Raw genomic sequence first — 27,497 nt, 5'->3', positions numbered from 1 at the left:
TAAATGATGACGATGGTAATATGTTGTTGATAAAGGTGATGATGTTTTTTGTATTTTTTTCAGCACATTGTTGATATGTTCTTGACGAGAGGATCTAAGAATGCACAGAGCACTTTACTTATTAGGCAACTTGGCTTGCTATACTTTGTGCTGCTGCTAATGTTGATCACTAGTAGGCCTACTGTATATATTTGTATTGATGGTTCCCTATACTATCTCTCTTCCCCTCTCTCCAATCCAAATCCAAACAGAATTTTTGGGATAATATCAACAGTGGACTTATTAACAAAACAGAATAGCTACTAAAATATTATTTTTGAGTGAAATATCCCTTTAAACCCCACTTCAGCTCCCTCTTTCTTTTTTTGAGGAGGCGGTTCTCTCGACCGGGTCCTTTCCTCTTTGACAAGTCAGAGTTTGAGTGACAGTCAGGCAGTTACTAGCAACCGGGCCCCTGACAGCGTAGCGTGACGAGATTGACTCGATGTAGCTGGCTGCTAGCTAGGCGAAACCGTTTTTGTTCAAGAGATACGGCAACATTTGTCTTATAACTAGAATGTATTACCAAGTATATCCCGGGGTCTAGGCCAAGGTGAAACATTATCTGCAGTGTGTTTGTTGCTAGAATAACGTAAGCTAACAGTTAGCTAGCTAATCACAGTGCAATGTTTTGAACGTCGACACCATAATTAGTTGTGCACTGCTGCATACCTTCGTTTATTGCTAGCTAATTATATTATTTAGATAACTTAGCTAGCTACAGTATACAGAAAGTATCACTTTTTAAAGATGGACAACGTTACTTCATCGTCACACCATGCATTTGGATCAGAGGTAACTTAGCTAAATATTTTAACTAGCCAGTTATCACAATGCTAGCGCTTAGCTAATATTAGCTAGCTAGGTAACTATTGATATCTAGCTATTTAGCTAACTATTGATAGCTAGTTAACTATAATGGTATATACGACTGCTGAAAACAGTTAGTGCTTGTGATCATACCGTTAACTAACTAGGCAGTTAGCTACCTTAGCTTGTCTTTACTTTAAACAGCCGCTGTCACGCTTCAGTCGTAACGTTACAGTATAACGTTAACTAGCTATTTATTGTTTTACGGTTGATCTTGTTTTATCTGTATGAATAGAATCACAGCCGCAAACTGTTAGTTAACACTTAGCTACCTAGTTATCTACCGTACCGTTTCAGTCGTCTTACAGTAGTGTACATTTAAATTGTCGTCTTTAACGTAATGACAAAGCTGTGGTTATGATGAAAACATGAGGTTGCATATCTCGCTAACGTAACCTAAAAACGGTGTTAGGTAAGCTTAGCCAATGTTAGTTAACGTTTAGCCAAGGTTAGCTAACGTTAGCTGGCTAGCTACCTCTGTCCACGCAAACGTTATCTAGCTCAGCAACAATCGCCATCTTGGCACCGCCGTTAAGGTGTTTTACTAGGCAGGTAACATTAGTTAGTTAGTAACTGTCCTTCTCGTGTTTCCAACTAAATCAAAACTTCAACGTAAACGTTAGCGCCCAATCGTAGTCCTGAGTGTTGGCATTTGTAGCTACGTTAGCTAAAACGTTACTGTAGCTAGTTAGCTCCATGTTTGCAAGATTGTTAGCAAGCTGCTGTCAAATGGCACTGGTTTAAACCCAATCTCGTGTATAATTTCAGTCAGCGTGCTAGCACTTAAATGTCATGATTATATTCCCTTTTAGTCCGTTCATATGCAACATTTTATCAATGTATTTTACAAGTGAACCACAGCTAAGAGAGCGAACCTCACAAAATGTTTCTTTAATTCAGAATGTCTTCGCTGGCTTCGACCTCCTGCTGATGTGTTGTTCATGTGTTACAGGGGCTGAGTCCACCATACAGGAGGCGGACGGTGGAGGACTTCAATAAGTTCTGCACCTTTGTGTTGGCATATGCAGGCTATATCCCATATCCCCAGGAGGTGAGTAAAGGAAACCCAGTCATAGTTGGTGTTTGTGCGTACATGCGTGTATGCCTTTTATCAACAGCCCCTTGTAGTTGACAGTCTGGGTTCTTTGCTCTGAATAGTTAGGCAGAACTGGGACTTACTATACAACACTGACTGGTTATATTTTGAGGTGTGTGTAACGCATTGTTTTGAGGTTAGTGGCCAGACACCAGGGGTAGGACTCAGATGTGTGTGTAGTTTGTGGATCATGGAGCGGCCGCTCCGAGCTTTTGCTATTTTCTACACAACTGTTGTGTGTGTTGGTGTCCCACTGCCCTCCTTTCCCTGTGTGTATTAACCCGCCGCCCCTAACTAGTGTTGTGAATATACAGTTGAAGTCGGAAGTTTACATACACTTAGGTTGGAGTCATTAAAACTCGTTTTCCAACCACTCCACACATTTCTTGTTAACAAACTATAGTTTTGGCAAGTCGGTTAGGACATCTACTTTGTGCATGACACAATAATTTTTCAACAATTGTTTACAGACAGATTATTTCACTTAGAATTTACTGTATCACAATTCCAGTGGGTCAGAAGTTTACATACACTAAGTTGACTGTGCCTTTAAACAGCTTGGAAAATTCCAGAAAATGATGTCATGGCTTTAGAAGCTTCTGATAGGCTAACTGACATCATTTGAGTCAATTGGAGGTGTACCTGTGGATGTATTTCAAGGCCTACCTTCAAACTCAGTGCCTCTTTGCTTGACATCATGGGAAAATCAAAAGAAATCAGCCAAGATCTCAGAAAAAAATTTGTAGACCTCCACAAGTCTGGTTCATCCTTGAGAGCAATTTCCAAACACCTGAAGGTACCACGTTCATCTGTACAAACAATAGTACACAAGTATAAACACCATGGGACCACGCAGCCGTCATACTGCTCAGGAAGGAGACGCGTTCTGTCTCCTAGAGATGAATGTACTTTGGTGCGAAAAGTGCAAATCAATCCCAGAACAACAGCAAAGGACCTTGTGAAGATGCTGGAGGAAACGGGTACAAAAGTATCTATATCCACAGTAAAACGAGTCCTATATCGACATAACCTGAAAGGCCGCTCAGCAAGGAAGAAGCCACTGCTCCAAAACCGCCATTAAAAAATCCAGACTACGGTTTGCAACTGTACATGGGGACAAAGATCGTACTTTTTGGAGAAATGTCCTCTGGTCTGATGAAACAAAAATAGAACTGTTTGGCCATAATGACCATCGTTATGTTTGGAGGAAAAAGGGGGTACTTGCAAGACGAAGAACACCATCCCAACCGTGAAGCACGGGGGTGGTAGCATCATGCTGTGCGGGTGCTTTGCTGCAGGAGGGACTGGTGCACTTCACAAAATAGATGGCATCATGAGGAAGGAAAATTATGTGCATATATTGAAGCAACATCTCAAGACATCAGTCAGGAAGTTAAAGCTTGATCGCAAATGGGTCTTCCAAATGGAAAATGACCCCTAGCATACTTCCAAAGTTGTGGCAAAATGGCTTAAGGACAACAAAGTCAAGGTATTGGAGTGGCCATCACAAAGCCCTGACCTCACACCTATAGAACATTTGTGGGCAGAACTGAAAAAGTGTGTGCGAGCAAGGAGGCCTACAAACCTGACTCAGTTACACCAGCTCTTTTCAGGAGGAATTGGCCAAAATTCACTCAACTTATTATGGGAAGCTTGTGGAAGGCTACCCGAAACGTTTGACCCAAGTTAAACAATTTAAAGGCAATGCTACCAAATACTAATTGAGTGTATGTAAACTTCTGACCCACTGGGAATGTGATGAAATAAATAAAAGCTGAAATAAATAATTATCTCTACTATTATTCTGACATTTCACATTCTTAAAATAAAGTGGTGATCCTAACTGACCTAAAACAGGGAATTTTTACTAGGATTAAATGTCAGGAATTGTGAAAAACTGAATTTAAATGTATTTGGCTAAGGTGTATGGAAACGTCTGACTTCAACTGTAGATACAGTCAACATCACATTCACTTAGTCACAGTGAAAGTGGCATTTTGTTTTCCTGCTGGGTGGTCGTGGTTCTGTTACACCATAGTACCTGGGTTTTGTTCAGTAAGCTACAACGTTGTGGAACGCTCAGATAGAAATAGGTTATGCAGTGTCTGTCATGTAGCCGTGGGAGTCATGGCAGCTCTATAAAGCATAACATTTCTATCTGAAATGTTCATAGTGTTGCACCCTCCTGAATGCGACCCTAGACATGCTGACTGTATCGATGTTATCCCCTCCCTCCCCGGTGTGGTGTGTTGTGTTGACGCTCTATTTGATCCACAGAACTGGAGGAGGCGTGGCTTCTGGCAGCTTCCTTGCTGGGCCCCGCCCCTTGTCCCTCGCTAGCCAATCTGCTGCTGTCTCTCCTGAAGGGACACGCACCTAACACAGCCCTGCCCCCTCTCCCAGGGTAAGAGGGCCAACAAGTCTCTCCATACTCATCCCTGGCCCTGTGCTTCTTTGGCCCCTAGATCCTTTCCCCTAGCCTCTCTGTAGTGTTCACTGTTTTTTAAGGATGGGATAGAATTAACCAATCTGGTGATGGCACCACCTAGTCCTCCAACAGGCTGAATGGAGCTTCTGTTGCTGTCACCTGCCAGCTAGACCTGTCAGATTAGGGTCCCTGATGGGGCAGAGACAACCAGGGGAAGGGGGTGGAATGGAACCAGGGTCCCCTGACCCCCTCAGCTCAGGCAAGAGGAGCAGCTCGACCCAACACCAGCACCTTCGACATGATCAACCAGGGCCGTACTGTACCTCATCCATAGACCTGTGCTAATTCTCTGTGCTGTGTCTGTCTATCTGACCGAGAACCTCAGAGTAAGACAGGGTGATTTTTTTATCCTTATGACCATATGTAGTGGTGTCACTGAGGCCATGTATAACATATGCAGTTCCATATTATTGTGGAAGTGTTGTGAAGTTACTGTTGATGCCTGTTTTGGTTCAAAATGGTCTCAGATTTGTATTGGATCAGTGTGTGAGTGTGGTGTTTGTGGCCAATGGATTGTATCAACAGCTTCACGCCCACCTCCATTCTCCTCTGTAAGAGATGCCTTTTGTGTAAACACATACAGGCTTTTATCACCATTTCTTTTTTTCCCTCTCCAGGACTCTCCTCTGCGTAGTAACTCCAGCCCCCCCAACAGTACAGGCAGTACAGCAGACAGTGATGGCTGGACCCCCGGTCCTGAACCCCCCTCCTCTTGCCCCCCGCGGCTCCCCATACCCTCGCAGGACAAGAACAGGAAACGACCCCGTCCCACGGGAATCCACCCTGGGGCCTCACTATCCAGCCATGTTAGGAAAGATGTAAATGGAGTGCTTTTGATCTACTAGCACAATTTCAACCTCTAATTCTAACCTTAACCCTTTCTCATACTCCCTAACCCTAAATTCATTCCTCTTTCTCAGCATGGCCATCTAGCGTCCTCCCTGCACCCAGATGACCGGAGGAAAGCCGACAAACTGAAGAAGAGGAGGAAGAACCGGGAGAGCCAGGCCGGCGAGCCGAGCTCTGCACAACAGGCCTACGCAACGAGCCCAGAGCCACAGTTCTCCCTGCCCCTGGGAGGACGACCAATCAAAGACGAGCCTGAGGATGACTTCATCATCCCCCTCCACCCTTCGTCCCCTCACCGCCTGCCCAGCCCCTCCCACATGAATAACTCCTCCCCCTGTAAGCAGGAGCCCAATGAGAAGTGGGAGTGCTGGGAGGGACGGGGGCTGGTGGAGGGCGTGGTGAAGGTGGAGAGGGTGGAGGGTTTTACTGGGAACAGGACGGTGATCCGACAGGGGAAACAGGTGGTGTTCCGAGACGAGGATGGCTCCCGAGAGGACGAGGACATCATGGTGGACTCCGGTAAGAAATTATGTTAATGTTATGTAAATGCTGCAAAAAAGTTACAGAACTCATTGTTGTGATGACATTGCCTGTTTTAAAGTAGCAGTCTGACAGTTAATCCCATGTAAATGTTTTATTGCATGTTGTAGTGATGGACCTCTGTTTCTTCCCCACTCTCTTTCGCTCAGATGATGACTCGTGGGACCTGGTGACGTGTTTCTGTATGAAGCCGTTTGCGGGCCGGGCCATGATTGAGTGTAACCAGTGTAACACGTGGATCCACCTGTCCTGTGCTAAGATCAGGAAGTCCCATGTCCCCGAGACGTATACGTGTCAGAGCTGCAGAGACACACTGGGCCTGGCAGACACCCGCCGCTCATACCGCTCACGCATTGGCCCCCGCAAACACCTTCATGACTGACCCCATGGCAAACCCCTTCACCCCTCTCACCTGCATTTAGACCATGCCCCATCCGGTTCCAACCCGCTCCCGTAACCCATGCCCCAGGCTACCCCTTTCCTTTTGCCCCTGAGCCCAGTCCTACCCTCTGACCCCAGTCCTACCCCCTGACCCCAGTCCTGACCCCAGTTCTACCCCCTGACCCCAGTCCTACCCCATGCCTTTTTCCCTATTTCTCTCATCCCTATTGACTAAGCCCCTCGAGGTCTTCAACACCCCCAAACTGAACCGATCCGAGTGCTATTTCAGATTTATTATATGACGGTTTCTCTCTGCTTCCTTCCAGACTCTGTGTGCGTAAGGCAATCACTGAATGTCTGTCTGCCTGTAGTAAGCAGTAGTACAATAGTTGACCAGTAGGGTTGGACTCCGTAGTCTAGTCTGGCTGATCGGCTGGCTCAGACTGGATAGAGACTCCATCTCCCATGAACATTGGAAACCTGTCTTCACTCTTAAACTGTCAGAGAATGGCCCTTAGAGCTGCCACCCAACAGTGTGCATTTTGGGCCGTTGGCTTTTTGCACTTTTTTCATGCGTTAAAAGGGTGAGTTGAGTTGCCAACCCCTTCTCCGCCCCCAACCACCCTCTCAACTAGGGGTTGGTACGTCTGTCTGTCTGTCTGAGTGAAGCCTTTGTCTAAAGCCTCAAGCAGAGGGTCTGTAGATAATGATGTTCTGTACTGAACAAAAATATAAACGCAACATACTGAGTTACAGTTCATATAAGGAAATTTGTCAATTGAAATAAATTCATTAGGCCCTAATCTATGAATTTCACATGACTGGGATTGGTCAGATACCTTAAAAAAAAAAAAGTAGGAGCGTGGATCAGAACCAGTTAGTATCTGGTATGACCACCATTTGCCTCATGCAGCGCAACACATCTCCTTTGCATAGAGTTGATCAGGCTGTTGATTGTGGCCTGTGGAATGTTGTCCCACTCCTCTTCAATGGCTGTGCGAAGTTGCTGGATATTGGCGGGAACTGGAACACTGTCGTACACATCGATCCAGAGGATCCAAAACATGCTCAATGGGTGACGTCTGGTGAGTATGCAGGCCATGGAAGAACTGGGACATTTTCAGGTTCCAGGAATTGTGTACAGATCTTTGCGACATGAGGCCGTCCATTATCATGCTGAAATATGAGGTGATCGAGGTGGATGAATGGCATGACAATGGGCCTCAGGACCTCGTAACGGTATTGCTGTGCGTTCAAATTGCCATCGATAAAAATGCAATTGTGTTTGTTGTCCGTACCTTATGCCAGCCCATACCATAACCCACCGCCACCATGGGGCACTCTGTTCACAACGTTGACATCAGCAAACCGCTCGCCCACACAACACCATACATGTATGTGGTCTGTGTTTGTAAGGCCGGTTGGACGTACTGCCAAATTCTCTAAAACGACATTTGGCCTGGCAGAGAAATGAACATTTTAATTATCTGGAAACAGCTCTGGTGGACGTTCCTGCAGTCAGCATGCCAATTGCACACTCCCACAAACTTGAGACATCTGTGGCATTGTGTTGTGACAAAACTGCACATTTTAGTGGCCTTTTAGGTGCACCTGTGTAATGATCATGCTGTTTTAATCAGCTTCTTGATATGCCACACCTGTCAGGTGGATGTATTATCTTGGCGAAGAAGAAATGCTCACTAACCGGATGTAAACAAATTTGTGGACAACATTTTAGAGAAATACGCTTTTTGTACGTATGGAACATTTTTGGGATCTTTTATTTCAGCTCATGAAACATGGGACCAACACTTTACATGTTGCTTTTATATTTTTGTTCAGTGTAGATAAACGGAACAAGCTCAACTTTTTCCTTCAATAGACAGCTTGAAATGGTGCTCTAGACTACAGCAAGGAATTATCCCATACTACAAAGATATACTTGATGCGTTTCATATCAACACTTCTCCATCAAGTGAGTGCTGGCCATAGACAACCTACACACACATACACTGAGCGTACAAAGCCGCTCTTTCCATGACATAGACTGACCAGGAGAATTCAGGCGAAAGCTATGATCCCTTATTGATGTCACCTGTTAAATCCACTTCAAACAGTGTTGATGAAGGAGAGGAGACAGGTTAAAGATGGATATTTAAGCTTTGAGACATGGATTGGGTATGTGTGCCATTCAGAGGGAGAATGGGCAAGACAAAATAATTAAGTGCCTTTGAACTGGGTATGGTAGTAGGTGCCAGGCGCACCGGTTTGAGTGTCAAGAACTGCAACGCTGCTCGGTTTTACGCTCAACAGTTTTCCGTGTACATCAAGAGTGGTCCACCACCCAAAGGACATCCAGGCAACTTGACACAACTGTGGGAAGCAGTTGCGTCAACATCGGCCAGTATCTCTGTGGAACGCTTTCGACACCTTGTAGTCCATGGCCCGGACGAATTGAGGCTGTTCAGAGGGCAAGGGGGGGGGCAACTCAATATTAGGAAGCTGTTCCTAATGTTTTGTACACCGTGTGCGTGTATTTGACAGTTGCTGGTCCCACTTTCTATTCATAGTTGCACCGCCGTCACTCGGTTGTCATGCCATTGTTATGAACGTTCTCAAGCCGCCCTCTGCTGGCGGCGCCATAGTGGTGCCCTAAAGTGGTGATCAACCCAGTCATTCTGGACCAGGCGAACTACAATTTCGTCTAAATTACACTATAGCGCCTGGGGAAAATGATGACATTGCTAAAGTAGTCAAATATTTAGTAGGACATATTATCATGTCATCAAATTTACTTTAGACAGAATGCAATGTTGTCATTAGATAGCAAAGTATGTAAAAATTAGCTAGCAGTGCTAACGTTAGCTAGCTATAATCCGGTGGCCTCTCCTCAATTTTAGTTAGCTAGCTAACGTTTTGCTGCACTAAAGTCAATCTGGCGACATCAAAATTATGACAGGTTTTTTCTATTAATTATGTGCCTCTATTTGAATGTCATAGTATTTCCAAGCCACTGTAATACACTTTTGATTAAATCTTCATCAGCGCTCATTGACGATGCATTGAGTAGAGTGCTCAGTCGGGAATCAGTCCAACACGAACGTTTAAAACAATATTGTGACGAAACATGCAACCCGTGAAGAATGAGTTAGTTATTTATCTTAGACCAGGGGCTGTACCTACCGCTGGCCTCCTCAATCAAATATTTTACCTCTTCAGTTAGAACATCTGAAGAAAAACTTTGTGGAAATGATTTCCCTCTAAAAAAAAAAAAAAAAAAAAAACGTTCCTGGCTGTGTTTCCTGAAGCCATTTCAGTTGTTTCATCTTCTACGTTTTGTGACGAGTTCAGTTTATTTTTCCACAATAAAGAGAACCAGGTAGTGTTTTATTTAGAGTTTTTATAAGCAATGCCGTGTCAGGGGTGTGTTCAGGATTTTATTTTAACTGTTGGAAAGAATCATTCAGTTAAGCTCCACTCACAAACACTACGATGTCGGGAACAGTTTAATGGTCCTGAACAGACCCCAGTGGGTTAATGGTTACACATTGTTGTGGCTTTGTAGAGATTCCTGGGTGGAGAAAATGCATCAACGTGTGTGTGGTGAGCGAAAGCGCCCACGCTGCTATGTAGAGTGATGTCACTGGTCCAGTCCAGAAACAAGCCCCTATCCCCAGGAACTTCAAGTAAAGTGCCCTAGGGAGCAGGGGCCAGGGGTTGTTTCTGGACAGCCATTGTCTCTGCCCCTTGCTTCTCAGTCCCCTCAGGTTAGTCCTATAGGTTAGAGAGCTATGGGGCCAATGTAGGATTTATTCAGCCATCAATCAATACATTATCAAAACCATTGCGCAAGTGTCTCTAGTCTGGGTTAGGGCTCTATACATGGGGTGTGTTTGGCTTCCTGCGCTTTTCCTGACCATCTGACACGACCACAAAACACGTTTTGTAGGCTATAACGAGGACCCAGAGTTTTTCATGGTCAGGACAACTCCTGACCCTACCTATGTCTCCTGGTGTACTCATTCGCGCACATCAGTGTTTAATCTCTCACCTGATCACTACCAGGCTCTCTGGGGTTTGATAATGCATTTTTGAGTTTCTGGAGAAGTGTCCGCTTCTTCAAGCTGTCTTGCATTTTGACTGTGTTCAGAATTTAAGCTTTTTCAAATATTCATGTTTTCACCAGTTGTCAAGTCCAAGCTTGCTGATGTGTACATATTGTTGTTTCTGTCAACTTCATATATACAGTGCCTTCAGAAAGTCTTCATACCCCTTGACATATTCCAGATTTTGTGTTACAGCCTGAATTCAAAATTGATTTAATTGATATGTTTTTCTCACCCATCTACACACAATACCCCATAATGACAAAGTGAAAACTTGTTTTTAGACATTTTAGCAAATGTATTGGAAATGAAATATTTAATTTGCATAAGTATTCACACCCGAGTCAATACTTTCTAGAAGCACCTTTGGTGGCGATTACAGCTGTGAGTCTTTCTGGGTAAGTCCCTTAAGAGCTTTCCACAACTGGAGTGCACAACCTTTGCCCATGTATTATTTTCAAAATTCTTCAAGCTCTGTCAAATAGGTTGTTGATCATTTCTAGACAACCATTTTCAGGTCTTACCCTAGATTGTCAAGTAGATTTAAGTCAAAACTGTAACTCGCCCACTCAACATTCACTGTCTTGGTAAGCAACTCCAGTGTAGATTTGGCCTTGTGTTTTAGGGTATTGTCCTGCTGAAAGGTGAATTCATCTCCCAGTGTCTGGTGGAAAGCAGACAACCAGGTTTTCCTCTAGGATTTAGCCTAGGCTTAGCTCCATTCTGTTTTCTTTTTTATCCTGAAAAACTCCCCAGTCCTTAATGATTACAAGCATACCCATAACATGATGTAGCCACCAATATGCTTTAAAATATGGAGAGTGGTACTCAGTAATGTGTTGTATTGGATTTGCCCCAAACATAACACTTTGTATTCAGGACAAAAATGTAATTGCTTTGCCACATCTTCTGCAGTATTACTTTAGTGCCTTGTTGCGAACAGGATGCATGTTTTGGAATATTTTTATGCTGTACAGGCTTCTTCCTTTTCACTCTGTCAATTAGGTTAGTATTGTGGCGTAACTATCAACAATGTTGTTGATCCATCCTCAGTTTTCTCCTATCATAGCCACAGTAACTGTTTTAAAATCACCATTGGCCTCATGGTGAAATTCCTGAGCGGTTTCCATCCTCAACTGAGTTCGGAAGGACGCCTCTATGTTTCTAGTGACTGGGTGTATTGATATGCCATCCAAAGTGTAATTAATAACTTCACCATGATCAAAGGGATATAAAAAAATCAATCTACCAATAGGTGCCCTTCTTTGCGAGGCATTGGAAAATCTCCTGTCTTTTTTGTTGAATCTGTGTTTGAAATTCACTCTGGCTGAGGGACCTTACAGAAAATTGTATGTGTGGGGTACAGAGATGAGGTTGTAATTCAAAAATCATGTTAAACACTTATTGCACTCAGTGAGTCCATTCAACTTATTGTGACTTATTAAGCAAATGTTTACTCTTGAACTTATTTAGGCTTGCTATAACAAGGGGTTGAATACTTATTGACTCAAGACATTTCAGCTTTTCATTTTTGTGAATACTTTCTGAAGGCACTGTAAGCCATATATCACGATGTCACTGTCTAACTGACTGATGTTGGACATACACCTGCTGAATGCTTGTCTGGGCTGGGCTTTCTACCAACCAAGAGCAATGGGTTAGTTATTAACTATGGTTAATAAGAAGATGAATATGGGTTACTGATAAGTCAGTCATACTAGAACAATTTCTTAAAAAAAAAAAAACGGGTGTATTAAATGTTTCAAAATATTTAGGATAGTTAGAACGCTAACTCATTGATCCCGCTTTGTGAAAACCCCTTACTGAGAATGTGGTGTCTGGTGCAAACCGTTTCTGTGAAACTATGTATTGTAAACTATTGTAAATAAAGAGTTAAGGAAGATTTTAACCCCACCTTCCAAGGTCTCTTCATTGTTCCTGTACTTGCAAGAATGATCGCTATCCTGGGTGCCAGTCAGTTTCTGCTGTCTTGCCAACTCCTTTTGGAATTGGCGTGCCAAACAAATGTTTGGCTTGACTAATAGAGTAGGCAAAAGCATGAACATATCTGGGACCAAGCTCTGATATCACTGTAATGTAGCTTTTGTCTTTAAAAAAAGACATGAGTCCGTGGCTCATCTTTTTATTTGTTATATCTTTACATGACTACATAGTCCACTAGCTCCAAACACATCAATTTTAGACAGTTTGGGTCATGGCAAGGGCAGGAATGTAACAGTGGACCTTAGGGTGGTGGCTGAAAGAACAGTGATGAGTGGGTGACTAGTGGCAGGGCTGACTTTAACATGGAGGCTAACAGCATGCGAAGGGGACATTATGAGCAAACATCCTTAATGGAGGAAGAAAAGTGTTGTGTCTCAAATGGGGTGAATGTTTGCTTGTTCTTGCCTCATTCTGTAAAGTGTGTTGGGTGTTTGAGTCAGTCAACCTCATTCACAAATACGGTCTACAAAATCTTAACTGGTAAGAAGAGACCGACAAGTACAGTTGCTAACAACCCGATAACCTGATCCACCAAACTGACTCAGCTCTAGGGCAAAACACCGGAGAGGATGAGTGACTTTCTGCTCAAATACATGACATAGAATAGATCCCGTGTTCTGACTACACAGACCTGTAAATGCGGTTCCATTGGGGGTTTCAGCACCGTAGGATAGGGGACAGCATACAGTGGGAATGGACCAGAACTGTGTTGAAAAGTATATCATTCTTCAGTTTCCACCACTGAAAAAAACAATTTTAACCTTTGCCTATACATTGACAAAAATGCATACAGTACATTTACTGATTTGAGTTCAACTATGTCACTCATCAATAGCCTATACAGTATATTGCCTTCACAGACAGAGACAGAAAGGACCAACACTGTCAGTCAATAATTAGTCAATGTGTCAAGTAGAACAGTGTGTATCTGTTTGGTCTATAGTATTACAGGATATTACACACGGCTATAAAAACATATAAACAAGACAACAGGGACAAACAATATTACCATGGAAACTGAAGGTATGGCACATAAAGGATGGATTGACTAATACATTATAATACTCTTCATCACCATCATCATTTTGATGATCTGATATGACCAGGTCTAAACAAATAAATGTATACATAAAAGTACAATAGTCCCACCACATCCCACTTGCCTGTTGTTTCCATTGACAGTGACTGATAGATAGATGTACGTGCATAGATGCTTTAGTAGCAAACTTACTCTCACAGAGGCTTTCTCATAAACATTATATAAATAATATATATACACCATGATGTATATATGAATGACATCATTGGACTTTCTCTCTACTCGTCACTGTTGCTCAGGCAGTGCTTCCCCAGCATCCATCTCAATCATACCAACTCAACCAAGCCTACCAGGGATCCAATCACACATTGGCTATTGGGGTGCCTTAAAAATAGACTAGTGTTAATATTCTCATAATTATTTGAAACCCTTATGGGTGTGCCCTTATGTGTTATTAGAATGACTGGCACAGTATAGTGGTACTGATGAACACGTTTTCATGCATAGTTCTGTTGTAACCTTAACGTTAGCATGAGTTAGTGGTGTAAAACATTAGTACAACTAGTATAGTACAGTGGTATAATATTAGTTGTACAATATTAACTGTAGCAGACTTCACTGATATGTACACCAGGAGTCATATTGCACCTTTCTGGGGAGATGAGGGGAGAAAGGGAGATATCAGTACATTTTCCACACACACGCACACACGCAACCACACACACACACACAGAGTGGAAACAACAATGGCTAAAAGAGAGGTATCTAGTGGGTTTCGAGAGAGGAGAGGACTGCCCACATCCTCCACCACTGGGATGGAGAAGATGAGAGGAGGAACTCATGTCTGAATTCATAAATGTGATGGGGAAAGAGAAAGAGAATTTCTATTAACTTTGTTTGTCTCTCGACCTCCGCTTGTCAGTCCTTCTGTCAATGTCTGTCAATGTCTGTCTGTCTGTCTGTCTGTCTATGTCTCCACTTGCCCCTCGTTGCTCCCGTAACAGAGGGTTCCTACGCCTCAGCATCGATTCTGTGAGCTGAGAAATACAGGGAATATTTAGCTTAGTGTAATGTAATGGAGTTGAACGTTTTTTGTTGTAAACAGGTTATGATATGGTTGTGGTTACAGTAGCATTATGGTTATACTGTGGTTATATAGTGGTTGTGTTGTGGTTGTATACTTACACTGCTTGGGTATCCGTAGAGCCTCAGTGTCTGCTGAGAGGACTTGGTGCATCACCCCCCTGAACTGATACAGCAGCTTCAGACTCTTATCCTCTCCTAAACATGGGTCATAGAAACCTGGCAACCCCGCCTACACACACACAGACAGACAGAGGAAGGGGGGCTGGTTACACACACAGACACAGGTCATAGAAAAATTCCACCCCCCCCACACACACACACACATCCTTACCTTTGATGCCTCAGTGAGTATGAGTTTGGAGTCCTTGACCAGGCACTGCAGAGGGACAGTAACATCTATAACCTGAGCTCTCTCTTGGCGCGCGCAGTTGTCTGTCACAAACTTTCCATACCACGCATTCAGGATGATCAGACCTGGAACAGGAAGATGGACACACACACACACACAGCTGAGTCAGAATGATTGAAAAGGCAACTCACTGAAAAACAGTGTTTCCTAAGAGTCAAGACATTGGTCAAGAGCGTGTGTGGGCGTGCATACGTGTGAGTGTGCTTACTCACCCATCTTAGATTCCTCTCCCTCGATGATTCTCCTCACAGACTCCTGCATCAGCAGAACCTGAGTCAGGGAGAAAGACAGGGGGGAAGGGGTTGAACATACAATGATCTCAATGATAATCAATGAGCATACAGTAAACATGCTGTGTGTCTGTATGTGTAGTATGTAGGGGTGTTCCTCACAGCTGACTCTGCCTCTTGTTTCTTCTTGACCATGTCTACTTCTGAGCTCTTCCTCTGTAGCTCCAGATCTCTGTGGGACAGACAGAGACAGACAGGGACAGACAGACAGTGAAAGACATGAAAAGACAGAAACAGACAGGGACAGACAGGAACAGACAGAGACAGACAAACAGGGACAGACAGGGACAGAGACAGAGACAAACATAGAAAGAGAGGGACAGACAGGGACAGACAGAGAAAGACAGGAACAGACAGACAGAACAAGATGTGAGTTATTCCTGGGTCTAATAACTAGTCTGCCAAGTAAATCTGCAGAGGGTGTGTGTGTGTGAGTGAGTGAGTGAGGGAAGGAGAGAAGCTCACTGTTGTTTCTGGGAGCGTGTGTATGGTATAACGACCAGTCGGTGTATGGCCATGTAGACTAGTAGAGGCCCCACGGTGGCGTAGAACACTGCACTGGGCAGCAGCTGGTCTGTCAGGTGGACTGGGAACAGATAGGTCTGATTGGCACGAGCCAACCTAGGGAGAAAAGGAAACAAGTTACAGTACATACTGTACTATGAAAAGTAATATTACTATCACCTGATTTTGGGGCAAACCTGAACTTCCAAAGCTAAATATGGTAGCCAAGACACAGACAGACATGCCACTCATGCACACACACACACACTGTATTATACACTGTACTAAACTGTATTACACGTTGCACATACACACTGTATTACACATAGACTGTACTTGTGTTGTAGTACCTGATTTTGAGGGTGACTCCTTGTGGCACTCCGACACTGACAGTAGCAGCCAGGACACTGTGCCGACTGATCTTCCTCTCTGCTCCATACTCCAACACTGTACCAAACCAACCAGTCCTGACACACAGAAAAAAACACACACCACAACACCAATAAGGGCCAGACTCCCACCTTAGGTATTCACATGTAGTTTCAAGTTTCAAGTTGTATTAGTACGGGATATGCATGGTATACATAATCCAGTGAAATTCTTACTTGCGGGTTCCTTCTCGAAAGGGGGATTGGGAGCAGTGTATAAACTGAGTAGTATAATAGGGTGTGTGTACGTACTTGATCGATCCCTTGACCTTGGTCTGGTCCTCATCCTGGAACTTGTACTGGTAACTCATCATCAGATAGGAATGAGGGACACCCAGCTAGAGGGGGAGAGGAAACAAGGTGAGGAGTGAGGGACACCCAGCTAGAGGGGGAGAGGAAACAAGGTGAGGAGTGAGGGACACCCAGCTAGAGGGGGAGAGGAAACAAGGTGAGGAGTGAGGGACACCCAGCTAGAGGGGGAGAGGAAACAAGGTGAGGAGTGAGGGACACCCAGCTAGAGGGGGAGAGGAAACAAGGTGAGGAGTGAGGGACACCCAGCTAGAGGGGGAGAGGAAACAAGGTGAGGAATGAGGGACACCCAGCTAGAGGGGGAGAGGAAACAAGGTGAGGAGTGAGGGACACCCAGCTAGAGGGGGAGAGGAAACAAGGTGAGGAGTGAGGGACACCCGGCTAGAGGGGGAGAGGAAACAAGGTGAGGAGTGAGGGACACCCGGCTAGAGGGGGAGAGGAAACAAGGTGAGGAGTGAGGGACACCCGGCTAGAGGGGGAGAGGAAGCAAGGTGAGGAGTGAGGGACACCCGGCTAGAGGGGGAGAGGAAACAAGGTGAGGAGTGAGGGACACCCGGCTAGAGGGGGAGAGGTAACAAGGTGAGGAGTGAGGGACACCCGGCTAGAGGGGGAGAGGAAACAAGGTGAGGAGTGAGGGACACCCGGCTAGAGGGGGAGAGGAAACAAGGTGAGGAGTGAGGGACACCCAGCTAGAGGGGGAGAGGAAACAAGGTGAGGAGTGAGGGACACCCAGCTAGAGGGGGAGAGGAAACAAGGTGAGGAGTGAGGGACACCCAGCTAGAGGGGGAGAGGAAGCAAGGTGAGGAGTGAGGGACACCCAGCTAGAGGGGGAGAGGAAACAAGGTGAGGAGAGTGAGGGACACCCAGCTAGAGGGGGAGAGGAAACAAGGTGAGGAGTGAGGGACACCCAGCTAGAGGGGGAGAGGAAACAAGGTGAGGAGTGAGGGACACCCAGCTAGAGGGGGAGAGGAAACAAGGTGAGGAGTGAGGGACACCCAGCTAGAGGGGGAGAGGAAACAAGGTGAGGAGTGAGGGACACCCAGCTAGAGGGGGAGAGGAAACAAGGTGAGGAGTGAGGGACACCCAGCTAGAGGGGGAGAGGAAGCAAGGTGAGGAGTGAGGGACACCCAGCTAGAGGGGGAGAGGAAACAAGGTGAGGAGTGAGGGACACCCAGCTAGAGGGGAGAGGAAACAAGGTGAGGAGTGAGGGACACCCAGCTAGAGGGGGAGAGGAAACAAGGTGAGGAGTGAGGGACACTCAGCTAGAGGGGGAGAGGAAACAAGGTGAGGAGTGAGGGACACCCAGCTAGAGGGGGAGAGGAAACAAGGTGAGGAGTGAGGGACACCCAGCTAGAGGGGGAGAGGAAACAAGGTGAGGAGTGAGGGACACCCAGCTAGAGGGGGAGAGGAAACAAGGTGAGGAGTGAGGGACACCCAGCTAGAGGGGGAGAGGAAACAAGGTGAGGAGTGAGGGACACCCAGCTAGAGGGGGAGAGGAAACAAGGTGAGGAGTGAGGGACACCCAGCTAGAGGGGGAGAGGAAACACGGTGAGGAGTGAGGGACACCCAGCTAGAGGGGGAGAGGAAACAAGGTGAGGAGTGAGGGACACCCAGCTAGAGGGGGAGAGGAAACAAGGTGAGGAGTGAGGGACACCCAGCTAGAGGGGGAGAGGAAACAAGGTGAGGAGTGAGGGACACCCAGCTAGAGGGGGAGAGGAAACAAGGTGAGGAGTGAGGGACACCCAGCTAGAGGGGGAGAGGAAACAAGGTGAGGAGTGAGGGACACCCAGCTAGAGGGGGAGAGGAAACAAGGTGAGGAGTGAGGGACACCCAGCTAGAGGGGGAGAGGAAACAAGGTGAGGAGTGAGGGACACCCAGCTAGAGGGGGAGAGGAAACAAGGTGAGGAGTGAGGGACACCCAGCTAGAGGGGGAGAGGAAACAAGGTGAGGAGTGAGGGACACCCAGCTAGAGGGGGAGAGGAAACACGGTGAGGAGTGAGGGACACCCAGCTAGAGGGGGAGAGGAAACAAGGTGAGGAGTGAGGGACACCCGGCTAGAGGGGGAGAGGAAACAAGGTGAGGAGTGAGGGACACCCAGCTAGAGGGGGAGAGGAAACAAGGTGAGGAGTGAGGGACACCCAGCTAGAGGGGGAGAGGAAACAAGGTGAGGAGTGAGGGACACCCAGCTAGAGGGGGAGAGGAAACAAGGTGAGGAGTGAGGGACACCCAGCTAGAGGGGGAGAGGGAACAAGGTGAGGAGTGAGGGACACCCAGCTAGAGGGGGAGAGGGAACAAGGTGAGGAGTGAGGGCACAGAAGAACATGGTTGGTCATCCTACTAGCTCTAACACCCACCTCAACATAATCACAGTTGCACAGGTGTGTGTGTGTGTGTGTGTGTGTGTGTCTGCGTGTGTGTGTCTGCTTGTGTCGTGTGTGTGTATGTATGTATGTATGTATGTATGTATGTACAGTGCATTTGGAAAGTATTCAGACACCTTCACTTTTCCCAGATTCTGTTACGTTACAGCCTAAAAAAAAATTCATCTCATCAATGTACACACAACACCCCATAATGACAAAGCAAAAACAGGTTTTTAGAAATGTTTGCAAATGTATTTATAAAAACAAAGGAAATATTACATTTACATAAGTATTCAGACCCTTTATTCAGTACTTTGTTGAAACACCTTTGGCAGAGATTACAGCCTTGAGTCTTCTTGGGTATGAAGCTTGGCACACCTGTATTTGGGGAGTTTCTCCCATTCTTCTCTGCAGATCCTCTCAAGCTCTGTCAGGTTGGATGGGGAGCGTTGCTGCACAGCTATTTTCAGGTCTCTCCAGAGATGTTTTTTTTTTTTTAATTATTATATTATATGTAGGTATTTTACCCACCTTTTTCTCCCCAATTTTGTGGTATCCAATTGGTAGTTACAGTCTTTGTCCCATCGCTGCAACCCCCGTACAGACACTGGAGAGGCGAAGGTTGAGAGTCGTGCGTCCTCCGAAACACAACCCAACCGAGCCGCACTGCTTCTTGACACAGTGCCCTGCTTAACCCGGACGCCAGCCGCACCAATGTGTCGGAGGAAACACTGTACACCTGGCGACAGAGTCAGCGTGCACTGCGCTCGAGCGCGATGGGACAAGGACATCCCTGCCGGCCAAACCCTCCCCTACCCTGGACGATGCTGGGACAATTGTGCGCCGCCCCATGGGTCTCCCGGTCGCGGCCGGCTGCGACAGAGCCTGGACTGGAACCAGGATCTCTAGTGGTACAGGTAGCACTGCGATGCAGTGCCTTAGACAACTGCACCACTCACTGCGATGCAGTGCCTTAGACAACTGCGCCACTTGGGAGGCCTTCTCCAGAGATGTTTGATCGGGCTCAAGTCTGGGCTCTGGCTGGGCCACTCAAGGACATTCAGAGACTTGTCCCGAAGCCACTCCTGCGTGGTCTTGGCTGTATGCTTAGGGTCGCTGTCCTGTTGGAAGGCGAACCTTCGCCCCAGTCTGAGGTCCTTAGTGCCCTAGAGCAGGTTTTCATCAAGGATCTCTCTGTACTTTGCTCCGTTCATCTTTCCCTCGATCCTGACTAGTGTCCAAGTCCCTGCCGCTGAAAAACATCCACACAGCATGATGCTGCCACCACCATGCTTCACCGTAGGGATGGCATTGGCCAGGTGATGAGAGGTGCCTGGTTTCCTCCAGACGTGACGCTTGGCATTCAGGCCAAAGAGTTCAATCTTGGTTTCATCAGACCAGGGAATCTTGTTTCTAATGGTCTGAGAGTCCTTTAGGTGCCTTTTGGCAAACTCCAAGCGGGCTGTAATGTGCCTTTTACTGAGGAGTGGCTTCCGTCTGGCCACTCTACCATAAAGGCCTGATTGGTGGAGTGCTGCAGAGATGGTTGTCCTTCTGGAAGGTTCTCCCATCTCCACAGAGGAACTCTGGAGCTCTGTCAGAGTGACCATCGGGTTCTTGGTCACCTCCCTAACCAAGGCCCTTCTCCCCCGATTGCTCAGTTTGGTGGCCAGCTCTAGGAAGAGTCTTGGTGGTGGAGGCCACTGTGTTCTTGGGACCTTCAATGCTGCAGAATTTTTTTGTACCCTTCCCCAGATCTGTGCCTCGACGAAATCCTGTCTCGGAGCTCCACGGACAATTCCTTCGAGCACATGGCTTGGTTTTTACTCTGACATGCACTGTCAACTGTGGGACCTTATATAGACAGGTGTGTGCCTTTCCAAATCATGTCCAATCAATTGAATTTACCACAGGTGGACTCCAATCAAGTTGTAGAAACATCTCAAGGATGATCAATGGAAACAGGATGCACCTGAGCTCAATTTCGAGTCCCATAGCAAAGGGTCTGAATACTTATGTAAATAAGTTTGTTTTATTTTATTTTTTTATACATTTGCAAAAAATTATAAAAACCTGTTTTCGCTTTGTCATTATTGTATTGTGTATTTAATCAATTTTAAAATAAGGCTGTAACATAACAAAATGTGGAAAAAGTGAAGGGATCTGCATACTTTCCGAATGCACTGTATGTACAGTGAGGGAAAAAAGTATTTGATCTCCTGCTGATTTTGTACGTTTGCCCACTAACAAAGACATAATCAGTCTATAATTTTAATGGTAGGTTTATTTGAACAGTGAGAGACAGAATAACAACAAATAAATCCAGAAAAACTCATGTCAAAAACGTTATAAATTGATTTGCATTTTAATGAGGGAAATAAGTATTTGACCCCTCTGCAAAACATGACTTAGTACTTGGTGGAAAAACCCTTGTTGGCAATCACAGAGGTCAGACGTTTCTTGTAGTTGGCCACCAGGTTTGCACACATCTCAGGAGGGATTTTGTTCCACTCCTCTAAGGTTTCGAGGCTGACGTTTGGCAACTCGAATCTTCAGCTCCCTCCACAGATTTTCTATGGGATTAAGGTCTGGAGACTGGCTAGGCCACTCCAGGACCTTAATGTGCTTCTTCTTGAGCCACTTCTTTGTTGCCTTGGCCGTGTGTTTTGGGTCATTGTCATGCTGGAATACCCATCCACGACCCATTTTCAATGCCCTGGCTGAGGGAAGGAGGTTCTCACCCAAGATTTGACGGTACATGGCCCCGTCCATCGTCCCTTTGATGCGGTGAAGTTGTCCTGTCCCCTTAGCAGAAAAACACCCCCAAGGCATAATGTTTCCACCTCCATGTTTGACGGTGGGGATGGTGTTCTTGGGGTCATAGGCAGCATTCCTCCTCCTCCAAACACGGCGAGTTGAGTTGATGCCAAAGAGCTCCATTTTGGTCTCATCTGACCACCACTTTCACCCAGTTCTCCTCTGAATCATTCAGATGTTCATTGGCAAACTTCAGACGGCCCTGTATATGTGCTTTCTTGAGCAGGGGGACCTTGCGGGCGCTGCAGGATTTCAGTCCTTCACGGCGTAGTGTGTTACCAATTGTTTTCTTGGCGACTATGGTCCCAGCTGCCTTGAGATCATTGACAAGATCCTCCCGTGTAGTTCTGGGCTGATTCCTCACCGTTCTCATGATCATTGCAACTCCACGAGGTGAGATCTTGCATGGAGCCCCAGGCCGAGGGAGATTGACAGTTCTTTTGTGTTTCTTCCATTTGCGAATAATCACACCAAGCTGCTTGGCGATGGTCTTGTAGCCCATTCCAGCCTTGTGTAGGTCTACAATCTTGTCCCTGACATCCTTGGAGAGCTCTTTGGTCTTGGCCATGGTGGAGAGTTTGGAATCTGATTGATTGATTGCTTCTGTGGACAGGTGTCTTTTATACAGGTAACAAACTGAGATTAGGAGCACTCCCTTTAAGAGTGTGCTCCTAATCTCAGCTCGTTACCTGTATAAAAGACACCCGGGAGCCAGAAATCTTTCTGATTGAGAGGGGGTCAAATACTTATTTCCCTCATTAAAATGCTAATCCATTTCAAAAAAATTTGACATGCGTTTTTCTGAATTTTGTTGTTGTTATTCTGTCTCTCACTGTTCAAATAAACCTACCATTAAAATTATAGACTGATCATTTCTTTGTCAGTGGGCAAACGTACAAAATCAGCAGGGGATCAAATACTTTTTTCCCTCACTGTATGTGTGTGTGTATCTGCCTGTGTGTGTCTCTGTGTGTATGTGTGTGCAGTGTACCTGCAGGGCCAGGGTGAAGTGGCTGGTCTTGGTGTCTCGAACCACACTAGTGGTCATAGCGCTGTGCGGTCCCCATCGCCATTGCAGGTAACCTATAGTGTTCTGGTCTAGGTGACGTGCTGTCATTAAAGAACAGCTGGGACGCACGCCACGGGGAGAGAACTGCATACCACACTGAGCCGTCAGGAAACTAACAAAAAGAGAGAGGGAAATGACTAGCATTATAATTGTTGTAGTGTAAAGAGGGCCATATCCTCTCCCCTCGATTGGCCACTCACCATCGTGGAGTCAGGTTACGGAACACCTTCATCCCAAATAGAGGTCCCAGTATGTCCCCTGCACCAAACTCCAACTACACACACAAGAGAGAAAATCACAAGCAGACAGAGTGAAACACAGACACATGTCAGTCAATATCCTTCCTGTGTTCTCTCAGAAACAAGGGAGATAAAATGTGTGTGTGTGTATACCTCTCCCCAGCCCTTGGCAGATGTGACACGGCGGACAGTCATGTTGATGTTGCCTCCTCCGTTGCCGTTGTGTGTGGAGAGAGAGCCAGACAGCATTGCAGTGTCAGAGTTAGTCAACGGAGCCTACACACACGCCCACATACACAGGTAAACACAAGGGAAACACATAAGCATAACACACGTTAATGTATCACAACGGACATTTTTTAGCTAGTGTGTGTGTGTCTGTGTATGTGTGTGACCAACAAGGAATCGGACCACGCGTACGGGCGTGCGTGTGTGTGTGTGTATACCTCTATAGACTGGGAGATGTGCATCCTGTTGATCTCGATATGAGGGAATCCTCCTCCAGGCATTTCCTCAAAGTCCTCCTCATAACGATCAAACAGGTCTGTGGCATCTACTCCCACACTGATGGTACCCTGAACACACAGAGAGACATGAGAACACAAACACATCGTTCTGATAGTACACTTCACACAGAGAAAGTCTGTAGATATTACCCTGCCGTGGATATTTCTGTAAGAGGCTCAGGGAAGAAGTATTTGTATGTGTACCTTGGGGTTGGTCCTCTGCTGTAGCCTCCTCTCCTCCCTCTCTCTCTGCAGCCGCTCATACTCCTCACGGATCTCTAATGGGGTCCTCTTCCTCTCCACAATCTCCACACACATGAACACACGCACACACGCACACACACGCTCCTCAGTTATCATCTCAGTTACTATTGTGTCATTACTACTTAAGTACACACACACACACACAACAGGGTTTCCATTAGGAAAATGTGGCGCCGGACATTTGACCGGCAGACATTTTGACCCATATGCATTGGGTGCGTAACCCGATTATGGTGTCCACCCATGGTGCTCAGAATGACAGAAATCACATTTAGATTATGGCAATTCATCTAAACAGAACATGCAACTCCGAGGATGCAATGGTGTGTGTCCTTCTTACCAAATTCCGATGCGCACTTTGAATATGTTAGAACAACTGTCCACATTTACTTTTCCTCAGCCAACAAGATAAGAAAGGAACAGCAAAATCACTTGCCTATGTCAATCTACTATCCCCCTTAGTAGAAAATGTTACCTATTCTATTGGTCAGCTTGTCGTTCTGTGCGAGAATTAAATAGCCTATTCCAAACAGACTCTGGGACAGTTGTGGGACGACAAATCCCAAATTCATACAACCAGTCCATCAAAATAACTTTAAAAAGCATTAGAACGTTTAGTTTAAAATGTTGATCAACCATTATTTGTTCACATTATAGTTTTGCAGCAGTGCGTAGACGGCAGTAGGCTTCTCGCGAATGTTCGTTCCATAATGGAATTAACGGGAAAACACTGTTGTCAATAGCGCACTGCACATGCGAGCAGTTTCATGTTACAGAGATGAAAATATCCAAATTTAGAAAGATTGGAGATCTAAAGATGCAACAACTAGCATGGGTTGCTAACATGACTAGGATTGTGAAAGAAAAATGTAACACTAATTGTTTGAAAACCAATAAAACATGAGAGAAATAGGCTACTCGTTTCAAATGGCATATGGAAGTCTTTATCAAATGTGGCATACAATTAAGTATATGTTTTCAAAATACATACTGCCTCCAGCTCACATTGCAAAGTGGTGTGTGACACGCTGAAGCCTGCCTGCCGTTGCCTAAACACTTGAAAGGTGAATGGGAAGCGCACTTGAATTACCAGTTGAGAAATAAAAATAGAAGCTATTTTTAATCGTGTCCATCAAAACTGTTTAACACGCGATTGCATTTAGAATTGTTGAAAAATGATTGGGCTTATAAGAGCACATTTCACTCCAGCAGCAACAGGACCTGTAGCAGCAGCTCTTGCTCTGTCTGACAGATTTTCAGCTCAAACTAGGCTCTGTATCTGTACACTGTGTGCGTGTGATAAATAAGAATCATAACCTCTATTGAAAATACACACGCGCAATTCATTTCCACTAAATTATGTAAATTAACCTATAGACCGATAAGCATGACCGGTCAAATGTATTTACATCGACTGGTATTTACATAAAAAAAAAAAAATGGGGGGACAAAAGCCGGCTTCTTTTTATAAGAAACATTAATGTGTTGAAAATCCCAAATTGTGACTAACACACACCTCTGACACACACACTTACCCCACCAAACATGCCACCAGGAGTCTTTTCACAGTCCCCAAATCCAAAACAAATTCAAGAAAGCGTACAGTATTATATAGAGCCATTATTGCATGGAACTCAGTTTTATCTCATATTGCTCAAATGAACAGCAAACCTGGTTCCAAAAAACAGATAAAGCAACACCTCATGGCACAACGCCTCTCTCCTATTTGACCTAGATTGTTTGTGTGTATGTATTGATATCTAGGCTACGTGTGCCTTTAAAAAAATTGGATGTAGTTCTGTCCTTGAGCTGTTCTTGTCTATTAATGTTCTGTATTATGTCATGTTTCATGTTTTGTGTGGACCCCAGGAGGAGTAGCTGCTGCTTTTGGGGATCCTAATAAAATACCAAAATACCAAATATTACTAACAAAAACCCTGACACACACATATGCTGAACATACCTCCCATCCCTCCACCTCCAGGCCTTTCTTCCCAAAGATGTCATAGATGGCCCTGGACTGAGGATCACTCAGCACTGGACAGAGACAAGGGAGTGAAAGAGAGAGATAGAGGTTTATACTTTAACAGTCCAATTAAATGACAAGCAGCTTGTCAAGAAGAATCAGTGATAGGGAATGCATTCCTTACCCTCATAGGCCTGGTGCACCTGGTTAAATAGCTGTTCTGCCTGGCTCTTCAGCTCTGGGTCTCTGTGCCTGTCTGGGTGGTAGAGCATACATAACCTCCTATAGGAGGCCTTCAGCTCATCCTGAGTGGCCTGGGGAGAAGGGGGGCAGAGAGAGAAAGATTACAATATAGATTTCTGCAGACATAGCCTAATGCATGCATACTCCAACCACCCAAGCCATAGACTATTTTCTCTGCTGCCGCACGGCAAGAGGTACCGGTGCATCAAGTCTGGCACCAACAGGCTCTTGAACAGCTTTTATTGCCAAGCAGTAGGACTGATAAATAGCTAACAAAAGAGCTACACGGACTATCTGAGTTGACCTTGTATCTTTATTGACATTTCATTTCAATCTTTGCACTGTCTCTATGCACACTCACAGGTCCCTACACACACTGTCATTCCAAAACACACATAAACACTCACTCTATCATTTGTTCACTCACACATAATATGCACATACATTTATACTGACTCTCCACACCTGCACACCCACTCACATACAAGTTGCTGCTACTCTGTTTATCTTATATCCTGTTGCCTAGTCCCCTTACCCCTATACATATCTACCTCCATCACTCCAGTATCCCTGCACATGTAAATATTTCCTGTATATAGTATGCTTACTTACTTACTTACTTACTTTATTGTGTATTTCATATTTCCTATTCTTATTTCTTGTGTTTTTTTCTAGTAATACATTGTTATTGATTATTGCATTGTTGGGTTTTGAGTTTGCAAGAAAGGCATTTCACTGCATGTGACACTAAAACTTGAAACTTGCTTAATAAGACACGTAGGCCTATAAAGAACATTATTTATCTGTGCACCAGGGGACATATACACCTCCGAAGAACCATGCCACACCAGCAGTGACAAATGAGTAAATGAGAGCCAATGCCCGTTGGCCCTGTTTATCCTGTCTAGCTAAATGCAGTTAATCGCATTGGAAATGTGGGCTACTAAACAGTGAGTGTCACAGCTGATCAATTCAGCGAACAAAACAGTTAACTAATAATATTATTCGACTTCTGCCTTTGTTGTTGTCGTCTCAAGAAACAGTATTGACAGGTAGCTACGTCTGACAGCTATGTCTGTCTTGCAGCATCCCTCGAGTCGATGTGATGGGAGTGATGGACCTACCGGGCGAATGTCATCAGCTGTCTCGCCAAACGGGATGCCCAATCGAATCGGTGTTTAACATTATCCATACAGTTGGATAAAAAGTTTAAACGAGCACATTATGTAAATACACTAAAGCCTTACCTCTTTCCTGACGTTGAGAAGAGAATAATAGTCTTGGTTATCCAACTCTAATTCATCGTCTAAGGCCGCCGCCATCTTTGCGCTGTATCGGCTCCGCCTCCTTCCCCTCCCATACGTGTCTGCACTAGCGCCGCTGTGTGGCCAGGCGGGCTGCAGACATCATGTCATTGAAATGCAAGTATATCAAGGTGAAAGTGTGTGTGCTGTCCATGGTCCTGAAACTTCTAACGTTGCCTATGTAGTGATAGAATGTAGTCATAAACCCTTTGACAGAGGCATTTACATACAAAGAGTCCACAGCAGCTCTACCTATATAGGGTTACCTAGGCTACTAGTTAGAGCCAG

General features: G+C 45.3%; 2 protein-coding genes across 4 annotated transcripts; one reads left to right on the top strand and one right to left on the bottom strand.

Annotated features, from left to right (window-relative positions):
- The first annotated feature begins 415 nt into the window (after window positions 1-415).
- Window positions 416-7,052, top strand: LOC121577686 (PHD finger protein 13-like). Of its 3 annotated transcripts, none has more exons than XM_045224076.1 (5): window positions 416-592; window positions 1,862-1,960; window positions 4,283-5,311; window positions 5,414-5,861; window positions 6,032-7,052. In XM_045224076.1, the coding sequence occupies exons 3-5, from the start codon at window positions 4,847-4,849 to the stop codon at window positions 6,262-6,264; spliced, it is 1,146 nt and encodes a 381-aa protein (XP_045080011.1). In that variant the 5' UTR covers window positions 416-592; window positions 1,862-1,960; window positions 4,283-4,846; the 3' UTR covers window positions 6,265-7,052. The 3 variants fall into 3 exon arrangements, with proteins under 3 accessions (XP_045080011.1, XP_045080013.1, XP_045080012.1); XM_045224078.1 differs by having other exon boundaries at window positions 416-834; window positions 5,111-5,311; XM_045224077.1 differs by lacking the exons at window positions 416-592; window positions 1,862-1,960 and having other exon boundaries at window positions 3,919-5,311.
- A 5,444-nt stretch (window positions 7,053-12,496) lies between these two features.
- LOC121577687 (dnaJ homolog subfamily C member 11) lies at window positions 12,497-27,433 on the bottom strand. The gene is made up of 16 exons (XM_041891465.2): window positions 27,153-27,433; window positions 25,847-25,976; window positions 25,660-25,733; window positions 23,637-23,738; window positions 23,373-23,501; window positions 23,080-23,202; window positions 22,888-22,961; window positions 22,610-22,799; window positions 16,382-16,467; window positions 16,052-16,168; window positions 15,663-15,818; window positions 15,300-15,369; window positions 15,120-15,177; window positions 14,830-14,972; window positions 14,598-14,727; window positions 12,497-14,449 (listed from the first exon to the last, which is right to left on the bottom strand). Exons 1-16 carry the CDS (start codon window positions 27,225-27,227, stop codon window positions 14,424-14,426), a joined length of 1,683 nt encoding a protein of 560 aa, XP_041747399.1. The 5' UTR covers window positions 27,228-27,433; the 3' UTR covers window positions 12,497-14,423.
- Window positions 27,434-27,497: the final 64 nt, after the last annotated feature.

Source organism: Coregonus clupeaformis, chromosome 12 (assembly GCF_020615455.1).
Source record: "Coregonus clupeaformis isolate EN_2021a chromosome 12, ASM2061545v1, whole genome shotgun sequence".
Classification (NCBI taxonomy): domain Eukaryota; kingdom Metazoa; phylum Chordata; class Actinopteri; order Salmoniformes; family Salmonidae; genus Coregonus; species Coregonus clupeaformis.
This window is presented reverse-complemented; position numbering and strand designations above follow the sequence as displayed.